The sequence below is a fragment of the Xenopus tropicalis genome, chromosome 7 (genome assembly GCF_000004195.4).
Source record: "Xenopus tropicalis strain Nigerian chromosome 7, UCB_Xtro_10.0, whole genome shotgun sequence".
NCBI classification, from domain to species: Eukaryota; Metazoa; Chordata; class Amphibia; order Anura; family Pipidae; genus Xenopus; species Xenopus tropicalis.
Genome location: NC_030683.2, coordinates 7,017,081 through 7,040,559, shown reverse-complemented (window position 1 = coordinate 7,040,559; position 23,479 = coordinate 7,017,081). Strand labels below are relative to the sequence as shown.

At 42.2% G+C, this 23,479-nt stretch overlaps 2 protein-coding genes across 4 annotated transcripts in view; one reads left to right on the top strand and one right to left on the bottom strand.

The window, feature by feature from the left end:
• LOC101734961 (alpha-2-macroglobulin-like) overlaps nucleotides 1-23,479 on the top strand; it is a 108,032-nt gene that overhangs the window by 41,979 nt on the left and 42,574 nt on the right.
• pzp (pregnancy-zone protein) overlaps nucleotides 1-23,479 on the bottom strand; it is a 37,489-nt gene that overhangs the window by 13,639 nt on the left and 371 nt on the right. For all 3 annotated transcript variants that reach the window (XM_012953700.3, XM_031905160.1, NM_001114224.1), the window contains 27 exon segments: nucleotides 22,169-22,352; nucleotides 19,678-19,840; nucleotides 18,910-18,962; nucleotides 18,683-18,703; nucleotides 17,777-17,930; nucleotides 17,620-17,704; nucleotides 16,912-17,035; nucleotides 16,544-16,658; nucleotides 15,723-15,832; nucleotides 15,353-15,514; nucleotides 13,925-14,161; nucleotides 12,741-12,807; nucleotides 12,334-12,479; nucleotides 10,263-10,412; nucleotides 8,841-9,011; nucleotides 8,637-8,757; nucleotides 7,575-7,716; nucleotides 6,416-6,641; nucleotides 5,459-5,585; nucleotides 3,690-3,811; nucleotides 3,424-3,484; nucleotides 3,126-3,209; nucleotides 2,336-2,512; nucleotides 1,694-1,775; nucleotides 1,193-1,349; nucleotides 1,022-1,096; nucleotides 695-857 (listed from right to left, as the gene is read on the bottom strand). In XM_012953700.3, coding sequence (XP_012809154.2) covers nucleotides 695-857; nucleotides 1,022-1,096; nucleotides 1,193-1,349; nucleotides 1,694-1,775; nucleotides 2,336-2,512; nucleotides 3,126-3,209; nucleotides 3,424-3,484; nucleotides 3,690-3,811; nucleotides 5,459-5,585; nucleotides 6,416-6,641; nucleotides 7,575-7,716; nucleotides 8,637-8,757; nucleotides 8,841-9,011; nucleotides 10,263-10,412; nucleotides 12,334-12,479; nucleotides 12,741-12,807; nucleotides 13,925-14,161; nucleotides 15,353-15,514; nucleotides 15,723-15,832; nucleotides 16,544-16,658; nucleotides 16,912-17,035; nucleotides 17,620-17,704; nucleotides 17,777-17,930; nucleotides 18,683-18,703; nucleotides 18,910-18,962; nucleotides 19,678-19,840; nucleotides 22,169-22,352 — 3,479 coding nt within the window.

Sequence of the window (23,479 nt, the reverse complement as noted above, 5' to 3'; positions counted from 1 at the left end):
TCACAGTATGTTTCCTTCCAACTGTGAATTCTGAATCTCATAAGAAGAACTGGTAGAATTCCTGTAGGGGCTGCAAATAGCCACTCTAGATGGTCCCGAGGATAGACCTTTAGGAACTAAAGATCAGAAGATTATGAGTCTGTGTGCTGTTTTTAGGAGATGATTCCATCCCTCGCTAGCACTTGGATGGACTGGGCTTCATTGGAAAGGCAGAGGGAAGGGGTGGGAGTGGCCCATTTCATAGGGTTTTGTGTACACAATTTTGCCCCCTTCTTCATTATTATTTTTGGATTAACAGATTTGGCTGAATCTCTTTTGTCTGCAGTTAATTAGGCCACCCCAGGAATATCACTTAGATACTCGTCCATTGTCGATCTTCTTTACATTTATGCCACATAAATGACATTTTTACAAAGCTCCGCTGTAGTCCTTACTGTGAAGACAACTTGTTTTTGGGCTTCTCTTGACACTTACAAGGCAGGGGGTATTAAATACATTAGAAGCGCATGGCTGGTGCTGACACAGAAGAATGCAGAGCCTGGTGTAAGTGGCCTGTTTTACCCCACCAGCACAGAACTTAATACAGCGTGATGTATAACGTTTGCTGAGTACATCAAAATTTGATGGCCCATTGGTGCACTCTAAAAATACCACAGTTGTTCTGAAATATATAGAGGTAAGAGATGCTACATACCATTCCTCACAGCCTTCTCCTCCAGTTTAGCCAGTAGCATCTCCCTGAGTTCAATATCTTTACTCAGAGTGAAAGTGTAGGCCAGCAGAGCCTGGGTGTACACACTGCTCACATCTTTGGCAGCCTTCCTCAGGCAGGATAAAGCATCTGCCACCACTGGGTCCTATAGGAAGAGACAGGGTTAACAGGATGTTTGTTCATTGCCTGTGCAGAGATAAATTATATAATTATGCCAATATATAGAGCAGAGAGACACCATAGCCATGGAGCACCATGTAGGAACTAGGTAATAACTTGGGAATAACTTCCTGCATCTGGACCACTTACCTGTACAGATACCCCAGCTTCCAGCAAAGCCATTGTTACATAAGTAGAGAGAGAGGTTTCATCATCTATTCCTCCCTGTAACACACACACATGGTGTTGGTACCAGTGATACCAGCACAGAAGCCAACACTATAACACTTGTTACTGGCAGGAGTATCATGGCTGAAGTACCTTCAAAGCGTTATTGAAGAGTCTCCCCACACTCCGGAAGCAGCCGCTCTCATTACGATTGTCCCTCAGCCAAGAGAATGAATGGTTGAGGTGGCTTTCATCTATGAAGATGTAGGGACGAGCCTTGCTGAAGGAGTTCACTACAAATGCAGTCAGCCTGTGCGGGGAGAATAAAATCATAGAAAACACAAAGGGGAAGCAGTTAGGATTCAGAAGATGGACCATAGAACTATTGATACCATTCATGATACATGTTCATGAACCTTAATATGAATTCATAAATATCTTTTATGGTAAAAATATGGGCATGAAGAAGCTACCTAGAGTAGATTCCAACCTGTAAAAGTTAATGGCTGGCGTTATATCTGCAGATGTAATATTTTTGCTTAAACTCCCCCACCAGTATAAAATGAAAGGGCAATGAACAAGGCAATATCTTCTTACCACGATATGTACAGACTGTATGAGGATTGTGTCCTTCAAGTTGGTTCAAGTACTCACCATGTGTTGCCTTCTTTGTCCCTCTGTCCAAATGCGCTGTATGAGCCGTCATTGCGTTTGTATGTCAGCTGCCTCTGGTACCCTGAGCAGGAACAGGTTTTATAGCCCAATATAAATAATTATACATTAGCTCTAATGATACTAGTAAGATACTAGTAAGAAATGTTCCCTTTTTTTGAAGAAAAACTAGAGACCCTGCTCAATAGAGTGAACTTTGACTCTTACAGGTAAAATCTTTAGTGATGAGCAGATCTGTCCCGTTTCACTTCACTGACAAATTCGCGAAAGTATGAAAAATTCCCTAAACGCGGGCGTCGCAAAACTTTTTTTTGTTGCACGCTACTTTTTTGGGCTAATGCGTCTTTTTTTTGATGCGACCACAGATTTTTGTGCCAAAATTTCACTGAAGTTTTGAAAAACAATTCACCAGTGGTAAAATGTGAAATTTCGCTGCAAATCCTTGCCTGGCGAAAAAATCCACCCATCACTAAACATCTTTCCTTAAATATAGTAAATAATTTAATAAAACACAATAAACTAAGAGATATAACTAGGACTTAATTAAGATAGTAAAGACAAACAGGGCTAGAGAACAGGGAATTGTGGGAATTGAAATAAACTGGGAAAAACAAAATCCCTCACCGCTTTCAAGGAATCCTTTGGCTTTGCTCTGGACCTCCGGGGTCAGTTGGCGAGTCTTTGTCAGATACTGAAGAATGAAGATATTGGGGGCAAAGAGGGCCATGTTCTGCTCCCCACATCCATATGGCATGGCCAGAAGCCGGCCCAGGTTCTGCATGGCTGTTCCCATCAGGTCTCCTGTAGGAAACAGATGAGAATCCAACAGGTGCTTGACAAGATCAACACTTACCTGTTTTTTTCTCCCACGGGTTACTGAAGTTCTAGTCTTTTTTAAATAAAATTCCAAAAAGAAGTCCTCACCCAATGGGACATTTAAGATAAGGGACAGGTTAATGGCCAGATAGCCAGCCAATTGATTTGGCCCCATACAATAGCCAATTGGTTCTCATCTGACATTGGAGTGTTCAAATTGGCAGTGTATGCCCAGTTTATCCTTTGTTTTTTTCGCAACCTCTTGAAAACATAAAGTGCCTCTTTGAGACCACTAAAGCTTTAACACCACTGATTTGGGGGCACTTTTGGTTCAAGCCCCCACTGTGAGGTCCAACATTGCATTAGGTCCAAATTAGCTCATAAAAATGTTTCAGATATATAAAAACTGTTACAACCAAAGTTTCAAGAATATCTAGATCAGCATATAACTATTTACCTGAAAGTTCCCGCTCGTTAATCAAGATGGGCTTCTAGGTGTATCAAGGATTGCATTTTAGCCTCTGCTCTGTACCCCCACCTGGAGCCCCACAATTTGAGGACTTTGAAACTGTTAGAGAAATGTAGAGGGGACTCTTACCTAGGACTGTCGCATATGCTCTTTCTGAATCCTTCAGAATATTTTCAGGAACCTTAAGAGATATCTCCTCTGTTTTAGGATGATCTGGAACAAAACATCACAGAAATATTGTATATTCAGGAAAATGGAGACCAGGCCTCCCATGCACATATAGCAATTATCAACCAGGCCCAGATTTAAACAGTGGGTGTTCCTAGGCCCACAAGGCTCATTGTCTCCCACCCTCTCCTTGGTGACAGGTCTGAAGCAGTGGGGGTTGGCATATGGGAGATGCATATTCATCCAATGAACAACTTACCTTCTCCAGCTTGGCAGCAGAGCAGAGAGCTGTGAGATTTCTCTATCAGGACTCCCCCCGGCTGCCGATACATATATATTAATCAGTTAAAATATAGATATAAAAATTATCTAAAAACTTAAATATGTTGGGTTTACATCATTTATAAAATACACCATAAACAGTTTATTTATCAATTTTCAGGTGTAGCAGGTGCTACAAAAAACGACATTTTGGTTGTACATCTTAGGATCATTCCAGAACCCAGAGCCCCCCAGGAGCCGTACCTGAACCAGTAGTGGCTTAACCACAGTGTCCGACCTCCCCTGCTTGGGGACAATAGGGAATTCATTATTGCACAAGTCCTGAGTATCCAGAGCCTCCGTCTTTACCGTCACATTCACCTCCCCTGGTGACATTGAGAGGAAATATAATGAGATGGTTTAGAGAATAAGGGAAGGGAAGGCAGAGAGATAAGCAGTGTAACAGGGGCATTCTGCAAGAAGAGAACCAGTTCCACATTTACCCCTCCCAGTGTCTCAGATTTGGTTTTATTGTCATCAAAACCATATACAGATACATACTGAGAAGACTTAGCCCTGCAAAAGCAGCCCATGCACATTGAGGGACCATGCAGAGCTAATTTTGTTGGGAACTGCAAGTCAAGCAGAACAAGAAAGAGATGGACAATATGGCAACAGATTAAAGCTGCCAATTCAACTCCTTCAGACCAATTCAGCACCTTATCTGCCAATATATGGGGCCCTCCAACAGGCCTTCCCAACCAATATTGGCAACCTCGCCAAACGAGCAGATCATAACATGTATGGCCACCTTTGTGTTACATCAATTTAACAACACCAGACGGGCCATAAGTTAGACTGACCTTTTGGGATTAGCACTGTCATTACTGCTTACAATTTGAGGCCATGTTAATTTTACAGCTACCTGGTTCAGGTTCCATAACCAAGACCAAAGAGGCAATAGCTCAGTAGACTTATACTTTGCAATGTTTAATACATGGTTTTTGTTTTATTATAACTTAAACAGTTGGCACAACATTTTCCCTTTCTCAGGTGAACACATGTTGTACCAGAGTATAATAAATTAACTTTAGTGACCTTTGTTTTTGTGAACTGGCGCTGTTTGTGACTTTCCTTATCATCTCACTTTCTTCTACTGAGACTTTTTGTTTGATTTAAGGCCTCATTCACCTTTCAACATCACTTAATCTTCCAGCATATGGGTTATTCTGCTGGCATTTTCATAGAAATTAGACAACCACATCCTAATTTTTTTACTGTTCATCAGTATTAAGACTTGAATTCATTTATGTTTCTTATATGTACAGTATATATGTGTGTGTGAGCTCCTGAGCCATATCTCACCCAGGTTGGAGGCTTTAAGGTTCTATATATGTGTGTGTGAGAGCTCCTGAGCCATATCTCACCCAGGTTGGAGGCTTTAAGGTTCTATATATATGTGTGTGAGAGCCCCTGAGCCATATCTCACCCAGGTTGGAGGCTTTAAGGTTCTATATATGTGTGTGTGAGCTCCTGAGCCATATCTCAACCCAGGTTGGAGGCTTTAAGGTTCTATATATGTGTGTGTGAGAGCTCCTGAGCCATATCTCACCCAGGTTGGAGGCTTTAAGGTTCTATATATATGTGTGTGAGAGCCCCTGAGCCATATCTCACCCAGGTTGGAGGCTTTAAGGTTCTATATATGTGTGTGTGAGAGCTCTTGAGCCATATCTCACCCAGGTTGGAGGCTTTAAGGTTCTATATATATATGTGTGTGAGAGCCCCTGAGCCGTATCTCACCCAGGTTGGAGGCTTTAAGGTTCTATATATGTGTGTGTGAGAGCTCCTGAGCCATATCTCACCCAGGTTGGAGGCTTTAGGGCTCTGGCACATGGGGAGATTAGTCACCCGTGGCAAAACTCCCTATTCGCGGGTGACTAATCTCCCCGCGTTGCCTTCACCTGCCATCCCACCGGCGAAAATGTAAGTCGCCGGTGGGATGGCACATGCGGCGCCCCTGAGCCATATCTCACCCAGGTTGGAGGCTTTAAGGTTCCAGTAGAAGGTCTTGCTTTCCTCTGCGCAGAGACAGCTGCTATACTGACAGTCGGCACATGGTTCCAGCTCTAACTCTTGTGAAGGCAGCAGGATGGTCTGAACCTGCAAGAAAGAGATCAGTTTAATTTCCGCTGAATGATATCAGCATGTGATCCAAAAGCATCAACTACAACATTATTGTAAACAAGTGACCTGGTTGAATAAATAAGCACATCCAATGTTCTCTATCTGAAATTATAGCCCTGCAAGTCTGACATCTGAAGTGGGGAAAGTATTTAAGATGTTTGTTAAGAGATCGCACACATGATTGTGAGGCAGATTTACAACATTTTAAATGGGGATTCCTGAAGGATTTCCACCAGGTCCGATTTTATGCTGTGATTTATTGTAAATTAATTACATTAAAGGGTATTATACATAAGTCTATTAGAGGCTAAAAGAATTATTAGAAATCATTAGAAAATATTCCCATGGTACTGTCAGTCTGTAGTAACTCAAAAAAAGAAGACAAATTTATCAAATAAAAGTTACATGTCTGTTTAAAATAAATGGGCAGTTGAAAGTGTGCATTTGTTCCTTGACTATAGGAGTAATGTCCATGGAAAGTGTGTAGGCACCAAAAACATATGTATCATTGTTATTTAAAGGCTTAAGGCCTTCATAAGCATGTGTAGTGAATGTCAATCTCGGCCTGGCTGCCTCCGTACACACTCATGTGTGATGGTCATTGCCGGGGAGCCTGGGACCAGAAGTTATGTGGCCAAACATGGTGATCGCAAAAAAACTTGGAAAGAAAAGGCAGATAAGAACTGAACTTGCTGTGTTTTTCTTGAAGACCAGTCATCCAACTGGCTTTTCTCAATTAACATGACTTGGATGAATGAGAACTTCACAAACATAATCCTTATAAAAATTAGATGTTTGGCAGTCACCTTTATACACTGCTTGAGGTAGTTAAACACAGTGGCCTTGAGAGTGAATGACTCCCCTCGCACCACAGAGTATGGCAGAGCGAGCTCCACAAAGAAGGGCTGGAAGACTCGAAGGGAGGTTGGTGGGGAGATGCCAAACCCACTGGGTCCCATACAGAAAGCTCCTGCATTCCACTCGGTGATGGTGTCTGGGGCTGAGCCATGGACCTCGGCTCTACCCGACTCACTGAGGGAGAGGAAGATGTTACAGAGAAATAAACGAAATCCTAGAGATCATGAGTCTGATGCTCAAATCCCATAAGGTTTATAAAAATTTAAAAATATATGGAGAAACCATAGAAAGTTGCACCATATAAATATCAAGTAAATATATAAATATATTACTTTCTTTGCACAAATTCATATTAAATCCATATATAATGACCAGGACATGCCAACAATCAAACTCCTACCCATAAACCGTAACTCCAACCTGAAGATCTTTTAGATTTAGTTCTGGGGCGTAGACTGATAGGAAGATGTTTTTGTGTATCTGTAATGTTTAGGGTTGGTTGAATATCTTTTGAAAAGGATGAAGAGGAAAAGGAAAGGATGGAGGAGACCGAAAGGGAAGGAGGAAATAAAGAGCTAGATTATCAGAGGCAGAAATGTATTGCCATAGAGTTACCTGTGGGCCAGAGCCTAGGGCAGCAACTTCCATGGGGAAACACCACTAGGGGTGCAAATGTCTTTTTTGTTCACTCAAATGCTCACCCATTGGCCACTGCCATTGAAGGTCTTGGACATCCCTACTACCATATTGGCACATTCTGTAATGCACAGGTGCTGATCCAGTAATAGAGAGATAATGGGGCGCCATTAAGCGAAATGGTGCAGTGATACTATGGGCGGCAAATCAGAACAACAGGTGGTGACTTGAGGAGGGTGGTGTAACAAACGGAGGAAAAATCGCAAGGAAATGAGGGTATGGATGAAAGCAGGTGGTGGGAGAAGAGGAAAAAGAGAGTCACGGGGTTCGGAAGAAAAAGTTAAAATAAACAATGAGGAAATCAACATTATATAAAGCTTCATATTTTCCACCATATAAGTCTACTTTATCTCATTTCCCTCCCGTACCCCATCATTCCTTCATTTATTCCCTTTATCCCATGGCACTCACCCCACAGGCGCCAGCTCCCATATCCACGTCTCTGGGAAGTACGTTCGGATAATTTCAGCTGCCTCAGGCTCTGGTTGTTGGATCGTGTCTGGCATAGCTGCCCCTACCATGACGTCCCTCTCAATACTAGGAGAAGCCATTACTGCACAGGGAAGGGAATAAACAAATGCTTTATGGTTGTGAAAGGAGACATATAGGATAAATGCATAAACCCTCTAATCCTGTAGGAAATTATGAATAATATACGGTGCTGGTTTCACTTTGGGCTAAACATTAACCCTATCTGTAAAAATGGCCCCTTTATTGGAGCTCCCTATACATCCTCTCAGGTCCCTGTCTGTGTTTCAAATGAGGGGTGGGCGTGTCCTAATGGTCCCTGCCAGAAGCACTGAGTGCCGCTGGCCCCCCTGCACAACGTGGGAAAGGAGGCAGCAGGAAGTGGAACAGATGGGCGGGGCCAGTGGGGTTTTTGGAGAAATTTTCAATAAATCAGCCCAAAACACTACTATTATTCTATGTTTATATAAGTACAATTCATTCACACAATATTGTTTTTTACAGAATATGTCCCCTTTAAACGATATTCATTATTCTACTCCTCAGATGTTTACAGTTACTAAATGCGCTGCCCCAGGACTGTATCCACATTGTGGAGAGAACACAGCAGTCCTGTTGTGCTTTATGGCAGGCTCAATTGCCCTGCACTTTAAAGGCTCACTGACTTTTACAGCACTTCTGTCTGGGGTGCCTGGGGGCCACGTATTTGTTGTTTCAATGAGAGTGACAGTGATAGGAAAGCTTAGCTCAGGTAGAGAAAACAAAAGTTTATATAAAGAAATATTGGGTTGTACAGTGCCCTGATTTTGGCAATGCATGTAATGAAGCAGCATCTGTGCTGTTGATGAGTCTTGTCTGCCCTCCCCCCCACTTGAGGGCGCTAGTATAATTTATGTACAGTTGCTCTCAACTAAGATGGCCGCTGGTATTTTCTCTAATAGTGATCTTAAAGGGGTTGTTCACCTTTGAGTTAAAGGTATGATGTAGAGAGTGAAATGGCCTTACCAACTCTGCGGTCTCCTGGTATCCCTGGCATCCCCGGAAGCCCTGGCCCCCTAAAATCATAATGTTGACACTCCACAGGTTTCTTAATGTCAGCGTTGGTGATTATTTTTATCCGCATTTTCTATGGTTAAAAGGTGCACAGTTAGCGGCCAATAGTAATTCTCTGTCATATATATAAATATATCTATGTGCTAAGCCTGGTACCTTGAAGAGACTGTAGACATCACGTTCCTCTGGAAAATGCCACGGTTGAATAGAACGTTTGAAAAATCGGTTCCAAGGTCGCCAATAAGGAAAGAACGGACAGTGATCATCATATTCCTGAATCCGATAATCATAATTCCCAAAATCACGGGAGGGGAAGAGATCATGAATCTGAAAAACAAGGAAACACAGGCAGGTTACAGGCCATTGTCCCCTACTGTTGCAGTCTGACTTTGGTGACTTGAAAGTTGTAAAGAATTCTGGGGTATTTATTTGCCATTGCTAAGTGGGATGCTATACAGCATTGTGCATTCCTGCCATCCAGCCACTCCCTGTTTTGCTTAGACACCCCCACTCTCTAATAGTGGGCAGGGTCTGTTAGGTTTGGGGGTGTATAACTGATGACATCACTAAGCCCCATGTACAAGAATATAATTTACAGGATATTCATGGCTTTTTTGTATTATATAGTGAATAAAGTACCCCCTATTGTAAAATATAAGGATATTATAAGCCCCCGAGGAGTTCCTTATAATATATAGTGAATAAAGTACCCCCTATTGTAAAATATAGGGATATTATAAGGATATCATTTGCAGTTTGGTCCCATAGGGAAATGACCAAACTCTATTATATATATTTTATTTTTCGTTTGTTTTTAACACCAATGTTAATGTACTTTTAATAATTGGATCTGCGGTATCTGTTACAATTTCCACTGTTGGGGGGGGGGGGGGGGGGGGTTAGGTACCACTGTACATAAAATCTAGTGGTAAGTACATAAAAATAAAATCTGGTGGTAAGTATATTGCAGAAAGCCTGAGTGCACTAAAGCTTGCACGTCACATGTAATCACGTCACATGTAATTGAATAGTTCAGTCAGATATAGGACTAGATTTGTCAAGGTAAGTTCTAGGAACAAAGGATAGTGAGTGCAAGCTTGTGCTCCACCTAAGGATTGATAGATGTAGGTAGCTCTCCCTTAGGCATAACTGGCATAGATTGAAGGGACCACAGTGCTGTAGGAATTCAGACTTAGAATTTAGTACCTGAACAATTCCACTGGAGGGGATCCAGACCACAAGCTGGAAACCTAAAGGTGTATCTTAATCCAAGTGTCTCCGCAGTGGTCATATTGCTAAGTTGTGTCTTTATTGTATCTGACCCCAATCCCACCTCAAAAAGATCAGTGAGTACAACCCCGTTGTGTTAGGAAATAGACCTTTTATGTTCAGGATGAACCTCTGGCATCCTATTTACATTATTACTGAGAATGTTTCCAACACCCTCTCCCTTCCTCCTCCATTTAAAGGAGACCAGAGTGACCCATGTACTACCATCACTAGCTGGTAAAGTACATTTTGGGCCAATATAGGCCTACAGTTGTACTGTTGCAAGCTAAAGATAAGAATACATCTTACCTTATTGGCCGTCAGTTCTTTGTCAGGTTTCATTAACACCACACTCTGATCCACCACTCTCAGGCCACACAGGGACCCGGCGGCTGCCTGGACTTGTAGGGAAACATCAGCTCCTGGGAGAACTTCATCTGGGGAGAAGCCAACTGATACCTGGGCAGGGGGACAAATCATTCATATTTAACCTTGTCCAGCTAATCACTATCCACTCTAAATGAACAATTTTCCTCCCTATTAAAACTGCAGTTATCACCCCTATACTGTCACCTGACCTCTCTTCTGCTCCCTACAGCCTCCATGCTACAAGAGCGGCCGGCATATAACCATTTACTGTGATGGAGCACCTACTGATTCAGTCATGCCCACCACACGCCACAAACTCCACACTCCTACATGACTTACACAAGACCTGCTCACTGCCAAGTTCAAGCGCACTTCTCCAACTCATGGCCATAAAGATCTTATCTTCATTTTGATCTTCATTTTGTTGAACTCCTTACCATTTTCTTTCCAAATGTAATTTTTTAACCACTTTTCTTCTGTACCTCTGATAAATCCCAGCTCTGAGGTATCTGCTTATCTCCAGAGCCATTGTTAGGTCTACTAACCTGCCAGTGTTATTTGCCCATTGCCCCATGACTCATTCAAATCATAATGGCCACTTCTATTTTTATTTATACTTTTCTGGAAAGTAACTGGAGTTGGTTTTTGTTACCAGCTTACATCATGTAACGATGCTTCCTTAGCATTGCAATACCAAATGGTCTGATTTATAAGTTGATAGCCCTTGTTGCAGGCCTATGTGCAGGCTAGTTTGAAAGGCTATCAACATCACTGTTTATATTTCAGTCTCCATTTGGATATCCCAGTGCCAGTCCCAGAGTCTAACACAGAAATGGTTCCACTCTGTACATCTGACACCAGTAAAATCTCAGATTGCTCTAATATTCCAACATTACATTGAGCAGTGAGTTTATCTAAAGCAGTGTTTTTTAACCTTTTTTGGGCAAAGACACACTTGTTTCATGAAAAAAATCACGAGGCACACCACCATTAGAAAATGTTAAAAAATGTAACTCTGTGCCCAGCAGCAGTGCCCCCCTAGTACACTGGTGCCCAGCAGCAGTGCCCCCCTAGTACATTGGTGCCAAGAGCAGTGCCCCCCTAGTACATTGGTGCCCAGCAGCAGTGCCCCCCTAGTACATTGGTGCCAAGAGCAGTGCCCCCCTAGTACATTGGTGCCCAGCAGCAGTGCCCCCCTAGTACATTGGTGCCAAGAGCAGTGCCCCCCTAGTACACTGGTGCCCAGCAGCAGTGCCCCCTAGTACATTGGTGCCAAGAGCAGTGCCCCCCTAGTACATTGGTGCCCAGCAGCAGTGCCCCCTAGTACATTGGTGCCAAGAGCAGTGCCCCCCTAGTACATTGGTGCCCAGCAGCAGTGCCCCCCTAGTACATTGGTGCCAAGAGCCAGCCCCCCTAGTACATTGGTGCCCAGCAGCAGTGCCCCCATAAGTCAGTGTGCCCCGTGGCCCCCCTTAATACATTGGTGCCCAGCAGCATTTTACTCTTCGGCGGCTTCAGCAGCATCTTCCCCTCACGCGCGCCGCCTCTGCACTTCTGCCTACACGCGACCGCACACAGGCCCTTTTATAACGTTGCGCCCCGTGCGTACTGACGTCACCCGTACACACGGGGCGCAACCAATGACAGGGCCCGGATTTTTTTTTTAAAGTAAAAATTGCGGCCCTGCCTACGGCACACCAGGCAACATCTCGCGGCACACTAGTGTGCCACGGAACAGTGGTTGAAAAATGCTGATCTAAAGTAAAGTGATTACAAACAGAAGTGAAGTTTAAGCTTCAATAAAGTAGTGGGTCATAGTGACTGAGATGCCCAACGTGATGTCCACTTGGGGTAAAATTTGAGGAGAAAGCAAATCTGTTCTCCATGATACACCTGAAGACCCCCAAATTAAAGTGAGATATTTTGTAAAAGCTCATTTGCTACCTTAGATATTCTTGGAGTAATGGCTGAATAACTGACACAGCCATGTTTTTACAAAATAATAACTCACCTTGTTCCTAAAACACCTTTGTAGCTTGAACGTTGCTGAATCTGCCGGCATATCTCCACCAGGGAGTAAAATGTAGGTAAGAACTCGAAGAGTCGGAGAGACGTCGGCGCTGAGATCGAGCTTGATGGAGACCTCACCCCTCAGGACTGGAGAATGGGAAGAAAGAAGAAGGGTAGGAAGAAACAGCTTCAGTAATTCTTGGATTCAGAGCTTAATGCTGCCCATAAGCTCTATATGGCTATAACAGGCAGGGTATAGGGAATAGTTAGGGTCTGAAAGGCAACAGGAAGAAAGGCTAAAGACTAACCTGAGTAGGTATTTCTAACTCTACCAGCTACCACAGTTTGCCTACATACACACAATAGGTATTTAATGGTGGGGTTTTGTAAAAAAAAAACCACTCTCACCTTCATCTTCATTATTTATTGGAACTTCCAAAAAGTCACAATCCTTTATGGCCCCTTTAGAAACTGTCTGAAAAATACATATAAACTTGGTTATAGAAATGTGTTCTTCTGAGCAGTACTAAAATGAATATAGTGGGAATAAAGGAGAAATGTGAAGCCTACAGACTTTAGACAAAAATGACTACAAACCCTCCATCACTTCATGATGTGAACCTGAACCATCTGTTTAGTGATCCAATTAATAAACAATTTTTTTCATTATTAAACCAGTGTTGTAAACCACAAAAAAATCCAGTAGAACCGCAAATTTACGTTTCCCATGTTAAATCCGGGAAAGAAAATGCAGCTTGTCTGAATGGTATTGGGACAACACGGCATCAATTTCCAAGAAAACATAAAATTAGAGTTCTACTCTAGTTAGAAAACAACTGATTTTCGGGATTGATGGGACTTGTAACCATGCACTTTTCCTCATTTGAGAAGAATGGAGTGTCGCGCAGTCCAGTTGTATCAGTACAGCCTGAGAGGCAGTTCCCTGAATGAGGAGAAGATAATGAAGTCCCCATCCAGTTACGCCATATTACACCTCTGAGAGTCTATACATAATCATTTCTCTTTTGGTCTGGAGAAAATGGAGACATCTACTACATCTATGGGAACAAGTATGGTGTAATTTTCTAAACTCCACATCCATCATTGGTACAAAGGTATGTTTAATTAGACATAAAGCTAACTATCAGCAACACATTCCTATTCCATGATGGCACCCAAACCATCTGGGATAATCAGTAACCCACAAGTAACCCATTTGATATGTGAAAAATATAATCAGTCGTGTACACAGGCTTACTTGCCTTTGTATAGTACCAAATTTTGGGCCATATAACAATAGTGTTTTGTGTCAAATTAAAGAGGACCACATTGACCGCTTGATCTATTAATTGGTCTTGGGGCAAAATGACCAACTGAAGCCACCAGAGATTGAAGACTCCTAATTCCTTACAAACCATGCACTGCGAGTGGCTAAGAACTCATCTAACACCAGCCCTGGAACCCTTCTGAGATCTGTAGACAGAAAATGTATCCAATAAACTCATGTCTATCCAGAACAACATATTTAGGAATTTATTGTCCAAGTTGATCTGCCTGTGTGTTAGTGACAATACCACAACAGTGCTCTTTACCAAGTAGTGTAACTCCAAGTGCTTTGCCCCCTCTTCCAGCACAGTGCGCTTGATAAGATATTCCACCCGGACTTCTTGTTGCCCTTCACAGAGAAGCTCCCCCTTCTGGGCGTAAAGTTTTAGGAAACTGTTGCTGAGGGAATGAAAGCGGCTGATTGTAAGAAACGCTGACCCATGTGATGGGTTTATGACACCATATTGATACTTTCTTAAAGGCTCTTCTTTTTGTATCTTGGCCTGTGGAAGGAACAAAGTAAAAACACAGCTAAGTCAATACAACAAAAGCATATCCTATTTTTCACAGTGTTATAGGTGTAGGACATAGTGCCATAGAGTATGGGAAATATTCATGTCTACAGATATAAATACTGTAATGTTTTTATCATATAGATGCATGTTAATAATAATAATAATAATAACAATCCCCCTTCCTTATTACGCTTGGCCACTGGGTCTGATATGTAGACAATATGTAGACAGTAGCATAGGAAAATTTGAATTTGGTCTTTATTTTTTATTTTTCCATTGATAATAGCAATTAGGCAGTTCTTCTGTAGTTCTTCTCCTATTCTAGTTGGCACAAGCAAGAAAATAGTGGGTGAATTCATGGTAAACTGGGAGATTTGGGTATGTTGGGTATGTTTGAGTCATTATGTTCCCCCCACCTTTTGTATTGTATTAGATTGTATTTGTATTCATCTATTTTTATAGCACCTCAGATGTACACAGTGCTATGGAAGATGTACAAACAAGGGTATAATAAACAAGCTTGTCCTGGTCGGGGACCCAATGTGGACTGGGAAAGTAATGAAGGGGTCTAAGGTGACACCTAGGCACCTGACTTGAAAAAATAGATGCAGGGTTATGTAATATTGGATGGAGGTTGGGGTCCAGGTTTAGGTGGGAATATGAGCAGTTTGATCTTGGAGATATTACCTTTCAGATGTAGAGCATGTTTTTTAAACAGCTTCCTCCCCAGTCCAAAACTGCACTGGCATATTGATTGGTTCCTAATTAAACTGACCACAGTGTGATGTTTGAGAGTTGCTCTTCTAGGCAAATTAGATTGTAAGCTCCTCTGGAGCAGAGTCTTAAGCTGTCTTAGAAGATCCAGATTTCAATAGGAATGACTGCCTGTAGCCTCCTACATAGTGGGGTCTTGCAAGCAGCAGTTGTGAATAAGAAATTGTGGGACAGCTGGTAAAGAACGGCAAGATGGACACAGTAGGTCAAGATGACTACAGTAACATTCTATATCAGGTCAGGTCTTGTACAGATACAACTCCCAGCACTTGCTGTTGGTCGGGCAGCATGCAAAGCTCTGTTTAATGTATCAAACATATATAAATGATGATGATGATAAAAATGTAGCTTTGTAATTTTCTTCCCAAACAGAGCTGCATTACATTCCCATGGCATTGTACATACCGTCAGGAACACCTTAACCTTCCACTCTGCTGTGTTCTCTAGTTTGAAGGGAGCAAGTCCATTCTCATCTGTCTCCAAGGTCTGGTTCACCATTCCATCTAAACTGGTCAGATACACTGTTTGGTTTGGGATGGGGGTGTCACTGGCATCTACAACCTTCACCTGCAGGGAGGGCAAGATGGAAAGTTAGGTTTGCTGAAAAATGCCCTGATACATCCCATTCTGCCTGAAAACCTGCCCACTTCTAAGTAACCCTCCTTTTAGTATCCACAATTGAGGGATTAGGGATTAGAGAATATTCTGAAAAACACCTGTACATTTTAGCTGTAGCGAAATGTTATAATAATAATTAGTGCAATAAAAGTCTTACGGTGCCAATATATGAGATTCCAGGCTTGTAAGTATCGTCAGCATCCAGGAAGGTCACAGTGGTGAGTTGGCTTGAAATCTGGGATCTACCAGATGCAGAAATCTCAATTCCTGTGAGAGAGAAGCACAATTTGAGACCTGTGGCCAAACAATATCGAGTTGCTCAATAAACTTGACTCTAAATTGCTCCTTGTTGGGTTTTTTTGGCGCATTTGGCACATTTTAGAGAAGACATTAAACCAGATTGTCTCTCCCAATTAAACCCTATGTTAAATTAACTCTTCCTTCTCAGTTCTGCCAAGTGCAGGGGTCCCCGACCTTTATTACCCGTAAGCCATATTCAATTGTAAAGAGAGCTGGGGTGCAACACCCGTATTTGGGGTGCAAAATAAGGGCTGTGATTGGCTATTTGTAGTCCCCTATTTGGACTGGCAGCCTACAGAAGGCTCTGTTTGGCAGTACACCTGTTTTTTTGCAACCAAAACTTGCCTCCAAGCCAGGAATTCAAAAATAAGCACCTGCTTTGAAGCCACTGGGAGCAACATCCGAGGGGTTGGGGGCAACATGTTGCCCCCGAGCCACTGGTTGGGGATTACTGGCCAAATGTCACCAATTTGGCATGACATTCAAAGAATTTAGCCTCTTCTCTTGCTCTTGAGAAGTAGTGAAAGAATACAATTTAAGCTGCCGTCTTAAATGCTGGATTTTCCATCAGTCACTCAGGGTAGAGAGGGCAGTGGGACTGCAAGTCCCATATGAGCACCTGTACAGCCTGCGCCCCATCTTTACCTGGGAGTTCCATGCACCTTGTGTGGTTCTCACCTGTCCCATCTTCTAGAACTGAGCCAGTCCCCTCCAGGTTCAACTGCCATTCGCTTAATAGAAGATTGTAGGTAGAAGACTGCACATCCAAGGTGGAGCAACCGGACTGACTCAGCTGAAGGGCAGAAACTGAATTAAAGGGGTTGTTCGCCCTTAAATGAATTCTGACACAGTTTGCAATCGATTATTTGTGTTTATTGAATTATTTAGCTTTCTGTTCAGCAGCTGTCTGGTTGCTAGGGTTCAACAAACCAATCGATATCCATGATATAGAGATACTGGTGGGGACTGTATGAGAATCCTACACATACAAATGTTATTAGTACCTAGAACTATGGTTTAACAATAATTCCACTACGTCTCCTCACCGTTCCACTGAAATCGGCACAAAGATCTCTCCCTTGGTCACTGGCAACCATGGTTCTGTAGCTGTAATGCTTCCGGCACACATTGACCTTATAGGTTCCCTGCACTGGTTTCCCATAAGTATACCTGCAGGAGGGGGACACAAAAACCTTCTTTAATAAAGTCCCACAGTCCTTTCCAAGAATGCCGAAATCCAGGAATATTTCCTCCCTCTGAATTTTGAATCCAAATATCTGAAGTCATGATCTTTAAACAGGGCTAGGGCTTATTAAAAATAAAAAAAAAAGATAACAAAGTTGGCAAACAATGTAAATCAGATCAAGTCCCAGTTTCAATTAAAAGGGGGCTTATACTGTATATGTTATACTTGTAGACATTCCCAAATTGGGGGGGAATGGCCCATAGGCTAATTTAGATGGAAACTGGGGTGACTATTGTCCCAGGTACTAGTGGAACTGGTGTCTGTGAAGACAACGTGGCTCATTTACCTTTGCAGTCATATGTACATTTATGGGTGCCAAATAGTACCCATCAGCTTTATGTTGTGCCCAGTCCAGCTGCTACACATTGCTACCTTGTGCCAATTGCACCTTTGCTAGCACATACTCTACAGAGAAACGTTAACATTTTAGGGCAGTTGCAGTAAAAGAAGTAAAATCTACTGAATTTCCCAGTTGTGCCTATTGGACAAGAATCTCCCCAGAACTTACCTGGCACAGATGTTAACAGCGAATTGTTTACTGTTAACAGCAACCACTCTGGGGAGTTGGAGAGTGACCTCAAATCTGGGCAGAACTGCGGAAATAAATTAATAAATGTGAGAATAAAGTACAATTATATTTGGGATAAGGTTGGGCTGGTCCTTACCGTATTCTTCCACACTGAAGCGATGGACAGTGTCCTTTACACGAATGGAATATTCTCCTAATGAGGGCTCGGAAGAGAGGGGCAGTGAGAGCTCAGCGATTCCTTGCTGGAGACTCACGTTCAGCCACTGGCCAATACGGTTCTTCCCTGGGTCCTTGAAGGAACAGCAAATCATCATTCATCTCTAGTCTTTGTAGAAGCCACTTTCATGTAGCACCTCATTCATGTAAGGGCAGTGTCTACTGTAACGTACGTCTACTAACTGGCCACAAAGCCTGGTCTCACTTCAAAGATGGGCACAAGATAATGATCTTCAGTGCCATGAAAGTCCTCCAAATGGCCAAGGTCACAAATTGGCAATTGGTCATGTTTCTACCAACAGTGCAGGGGTATTTCCCAGTATTTCAGGACAGTGAAGATATCTGTTTCACTATATGATAAATATAATCTAAAGCAGGGATCCCCAATCGTTTTTACTTGCAAGCCACATGCAAATAATGTTGGGGAGCAACACAAGCATGAAAAAAGTTATTTGAAAATGCCAAATAAGAGCTGTGATTGGCTATTTGGTAGCCCCATGTGGGCAGCTGGCCTGCAGTGGGCTCTGCTTGGAGTAAAACTGTGTCTGTGCTTCCAAAACTTGTCTCCAAGCCAGAAATTTTAAAATGGCTCCTACTTTGAGGCCACTGGGAGCAACGGCAAAAGAAATTGTGAGCAACATGTTGCCCCTGAGCCACTGGTTGGGGATCTCTCTAAACAGTTACACCTTCAGACTTATCTTTTACTTTTCACTGTTGAGACTAAAAACCTTCTACAGTTCATTATTCAGTTCCAGAAATTCACAGGAACCTTCCCCCATCAGACAATGGCTACTGATTCACGGTATATTTATAGCTTTATACATACCTGTAATTCAATGGTTGGCACCTGTAATAAAGACAAAAAAGAAGAGCATTAAAAAAAAAAAGATCTTTTCACTTGGGTTAGACATCTATGTAAGTCACTGCTGGTTCAGACTCATGTACCCAATACCTCTTGCTTTGAGAGCTTTCTGCTGTTTCCTCTAATGTCTATAACTCCGTCTGTTACATTATATTCTTGTATATATTATATTCTCTTAACCCTGTTCTTACCTGACTTTCTTCTGGTTGCAGGTTTTCTTTAAGGGAAACCACTCGAAATCTCACTGGAAGAAATAAGAAAATGTCAAATTAATATAGTGACGGCTCCATATTTCTTATATACAGAACCTTGCAAAAGTATAAAGGTCCGTATTGAATTATTTTGTAATACTGAATAATGAATTGTAAAGTAAAGGTTTGTTCTTCTGGATCTTTTTTTTATTTCAAAGCCTGAAATAAGTGTTTTTACTGGAATTTTGGACCATCCATACTTGTGCCATCTTGAGGATGACCAAGATGATCATCGTGGTGATCAAGGAGATGGATTATGATCATCATGGACCATCATCATGGTGATCATCTTGCTGATCTTGGTCATCTTGGTCATCATGCCCAGTCCCTGATGAGAAGCTGCCCCACAGCATTATGACACTACCACTATACTTCACTGCAGGTATGGTGTATATTATGGTTTGGGCATTGAAAGCGATCCCATTTAACCAAAACAAAATGTCCACATTGCAACTAGACTAGTTATAAATAGCTGTATTCATGGTAGTTACCATTTAAGAAACTCTACTCGCAGTATATCCAGCATAGGGTGCATTAAGTTGTATAGAGGTCCACCATATTGCCCCTTATCCTTAGGGAATATAGATGTACTGGGCCATCTTTACATCCAATGGGGCATAATATGAATGTGGCCTGAGGTTTCTTATGGCTATGTATTCCAGTAAGCCCAACAATAGTCTGTAGGAAGCTCCCCCCATGGTAGGTTACCTGTCTGGCCTGGTTTGTATACAGCTTTGTCCGTCTGAACAAAAAGACTGGTTCTTGCTCTCTTCACCAGAACTCTACGGCTGTTGCTTATTGTCTCCCCTCCACTCTCAATGGAAACCTGCATGGTGGCCACTTCTTCATTCCCATTAGTGGGAGGCGGCACCTGTATTGGACAAATGTCATTATTATATTGTTCTATACTAAAGGTAAAAAACTCAATAAGCTTTATCAGAAAGGTCTATGTAAATACAGCCATAAGCACTCACAGAAACGCTGCACTGAGTCCTCTATCAAAAGAAACACATCTATTAAAGGGGTTGTTCACTTTTGAGTTAACTGTTAGTAAGATGTAGAGAGTATTATTGCAATTGGTCTTCATTTGATATTATTTGTATTTTTTTTGGTTATTTCACTTTTTGTTCATCAGCTCTGCAGTTTGGAATTGCAGCAGCTATCTGGTTGCTAGGATCCAAGTTACCTTAGCAACCATTTAAATGAAAGGGTTTAAATTAATAGGAGAGGCCTGAATAGAAAAAGAAGGTATAAAAAGAAACAATAACAATAAAACTGGAGCCTCACAGAGCAATAGTGTTTTTGCTGCCGGGGTCAGTGACCCCCCCATTTGAAAGCTGCTAAGAGTAAGAAGAAGAAGGCAAATAGTTTAAAAATCTATAAAAAAAAAAAAATAGTGAGGACCGATTGAAAAGGTGTGTTTAGAACTGGCCATTCTGTAACATACTAAAAGTTCAGCTGGAGAAGAGATTTCACTGGATGTCCAGGCATTGTTTGAACTGAACTGGTATTTACTTTCCTGTAGTGAGGACTTCATAACTGATTTACTAAATGCTCCAAAGAACACATTTCAAAACTATTTACCCATTAGTGCCCCTGATCTTTAAATATGTAGTAAGAGATGTACAAACAGACATTTGCATAATAGCTGGCATATTGTGTTTAGTAATGGGCACACAGTTGATTGCAAGATGTCTGTAACCTGAGTGGCAGTACTGGGAGAGAAAGCCCCCGACAATGAATTCAAATGGGACACTGCCATGATATTTATAGGCTACTTTGTATCTCTAAATGACACTGTTACACAGCAAATAATTCCCTCTGCCATTTAACATTTTATTCTTGAACCAACAAATGTATTTGTAGCTGTAATATTGGTGTGTAGGCGCCATCTCAGTGCCTTGTGCCTGAGTCTGAGCTTTCAGCCAGCGCTACACATTAGAACTGCTTTCAGCTAACCTATTGTTTCTCCTACTCCCATGTAACTGGAGGAGTCCCAAGCCGGACTTGGATTTCTTACTATTGAGTGCTATTCTGATACCTACTGGGAGCTGCTATCTTGCTCCCTTCCCATTGTTCTGCTGATCGGCTGCTGGGAGGGGGGGGGATATCACTCCAACTTGCAGCACAGCAGTAAAGTGTGCCTGAGTCTGAGCTTTCAGCCAGCGCTACACATTAGAACTGCTTTCAGCTAACCTATTGTTTCTCCTACTCCCATGTAACTGGAGGAGTCCCAAGCCGGACTTGGATTTCTTACTATTGAGTGCTATTCTGATACCTACTGGGAGCTGCTATCTTGCTCCCTTCCCATTGTTCTGCTGATCGGCTGCTGGGAGGGGGGGGATATCACTCCAACTTGCAGCGCAGCAGTAAAGTGTGCCTGAGTCTGAGCTTTCAGCCTGCGCTACACATTAGAACTGCTTTCAGCTAACCTATTGTTTCTCCTACTCCCATGTAACTGGAGGAGTCCCAAGCCGGACTTGGATTTCTTACTATTGAGTGCTATTCTGATACCTACTGGGAGCTGCTATCTTGCTCCCTTCCCATTGTTCTGCTGATCGGCTGCTGGGGGTGAGGGGGGATATCACTGCAACTTGCAGCGCAGTAGTAAAGTGTGACTGAAGTTTATCAGAGCACAGGTCACATGGCTGTGGCACCCTGGGAAATGAAGAATATGGCTAGCCCCATGGGAAAAACAGATTACAATGCAGGATTCTGCTGTAGAAGCTCTATTAACTGATGGGTTTTGAAAAAAACATGTTTTCCCCTGACAGTATTCCTTTAATCATACATGAAATAACTCCTGGTCGGTCGGACTAGACTATTCTCCTCCTGTTGGTGTGGCAATCTGGCGTTCAGAACAACTGATAAAGAACATGTATTGTCAAGACCTATTTTTGCATGTGTGTAGACAAGGTGCCAAGTATACCAGAGAAAATGCCCAGTTCTACAACATCACTGAAGGCTCACTGATGGCTTCCATTGGTGTCACTTAGAATGAATGGAGCCCTAAAATATCTGGCAAGGATTGGTTACATTTAAGTACATGGCTTTATTGAGACCTCTGGGACACACTGAGATGTAGCCCACCAGGAAAAGAGAGTGGGGCTGTGTTTGTAGGTGTTGAACCTGCCCCTTCTGCCCCACTATGCAGTGTATGGGTTGTATATTGTCTATATCATATAGCCATGCAGAGTACCTCAAATGTAATGCATCTGAAGTAGGATTTCTGCTGTGATGTCTTCTCCAGCACCGTTGTGTTACGTTTGCCCATCTCCAGGGTGATGTGTATCCTGCTGCCTCCATCTGCCCCCTCCAGGTGCACACAGGCTTGTTCAGATTGGGGGGAGACCATCTCTGAGGGGAAGATGACTGCATATTGCCTGTGGGAGGGTCAGAAGTTAATGCAGTTGAACACTTAGGAGAAGGGGCACAAAGTGCATAATTATATATACATACATACACAGGCTATTTACGACTGCAAGTGCAGCAAAATGCAACATTGGGTGCAATCGCCATGTTTTTCCCCCCACAGTGCAACGTTTTCCCAGAACTCCAGGGTCATTTCACTCACCAGGAGCAGGGGCGTATTTAGGTCTAGGCACTGTGAGTGGCAAAATGTTTTCAAGAAAACTCAGAAAAGTCTAGTTGTTTTAGACTTAATTCTACTAGTTACAGGTATGGGATTCTGTTATCCAGAATTCTCGGGACCTGGGTTTCTACTAAAATATGATTTACATATTAAATAAACACAGTAGGATTGTTCTGCCCCCAATAAGGGGTAATTATATCTTAGTTGGGATCAAGTACAGGAACTGTTTTATTATTACAGAGAAAAGGGAATCATTTAACCATTAAATAAACCCAATAGGGCTGTTCTGCCCCCAATAAGGGGTAATTATATCTTAGTTGGGATCAAGTACAGGTACTGTTTTATTATTACAGAGAAAAGGGAATCATTTAACCATGAAATAAACCCAATAGGGCTGTTCTGCCCCAATAAGGGGTAATTATATCTTAGTTGGGATCAAGTACAGGTACTGTTTTATTATTACAGAGAAAAGGGAATCATTTAACCATTAAATAAACCCAATAGGGCTGTTCTGCCCCAATAAGGGGTAATTATATCTTAGTTGGGATCAAGTACAGGTACTGTTTTATTATTACAGAGAAAAGGGAATCATTTAACCATTAAATAAACCCAATAGGGCTGTTCTGCCCCAATAAGGGGTAATTATATCTTAGTTGGGATCAAGTACAGGTACTGTTTTATTATTACAGAGAAAAGGGAAATTATTTTTAAAAATTGAATTATTTGCTTATAACACAGTCTAATGGAAGATATTTGGAACTTTCTGGAGAATGGGTCTCCGAAAAAGGGTTCCCAAACCTGTACTGTATATAATGACCTGGATGAATGAGAATCTTCATAGACAATTACAAACTGTCTCACAATATCAATGTCTATATCATACTAAACGTCAGCCCCTTGAAGGCAACTAAAGGGAAA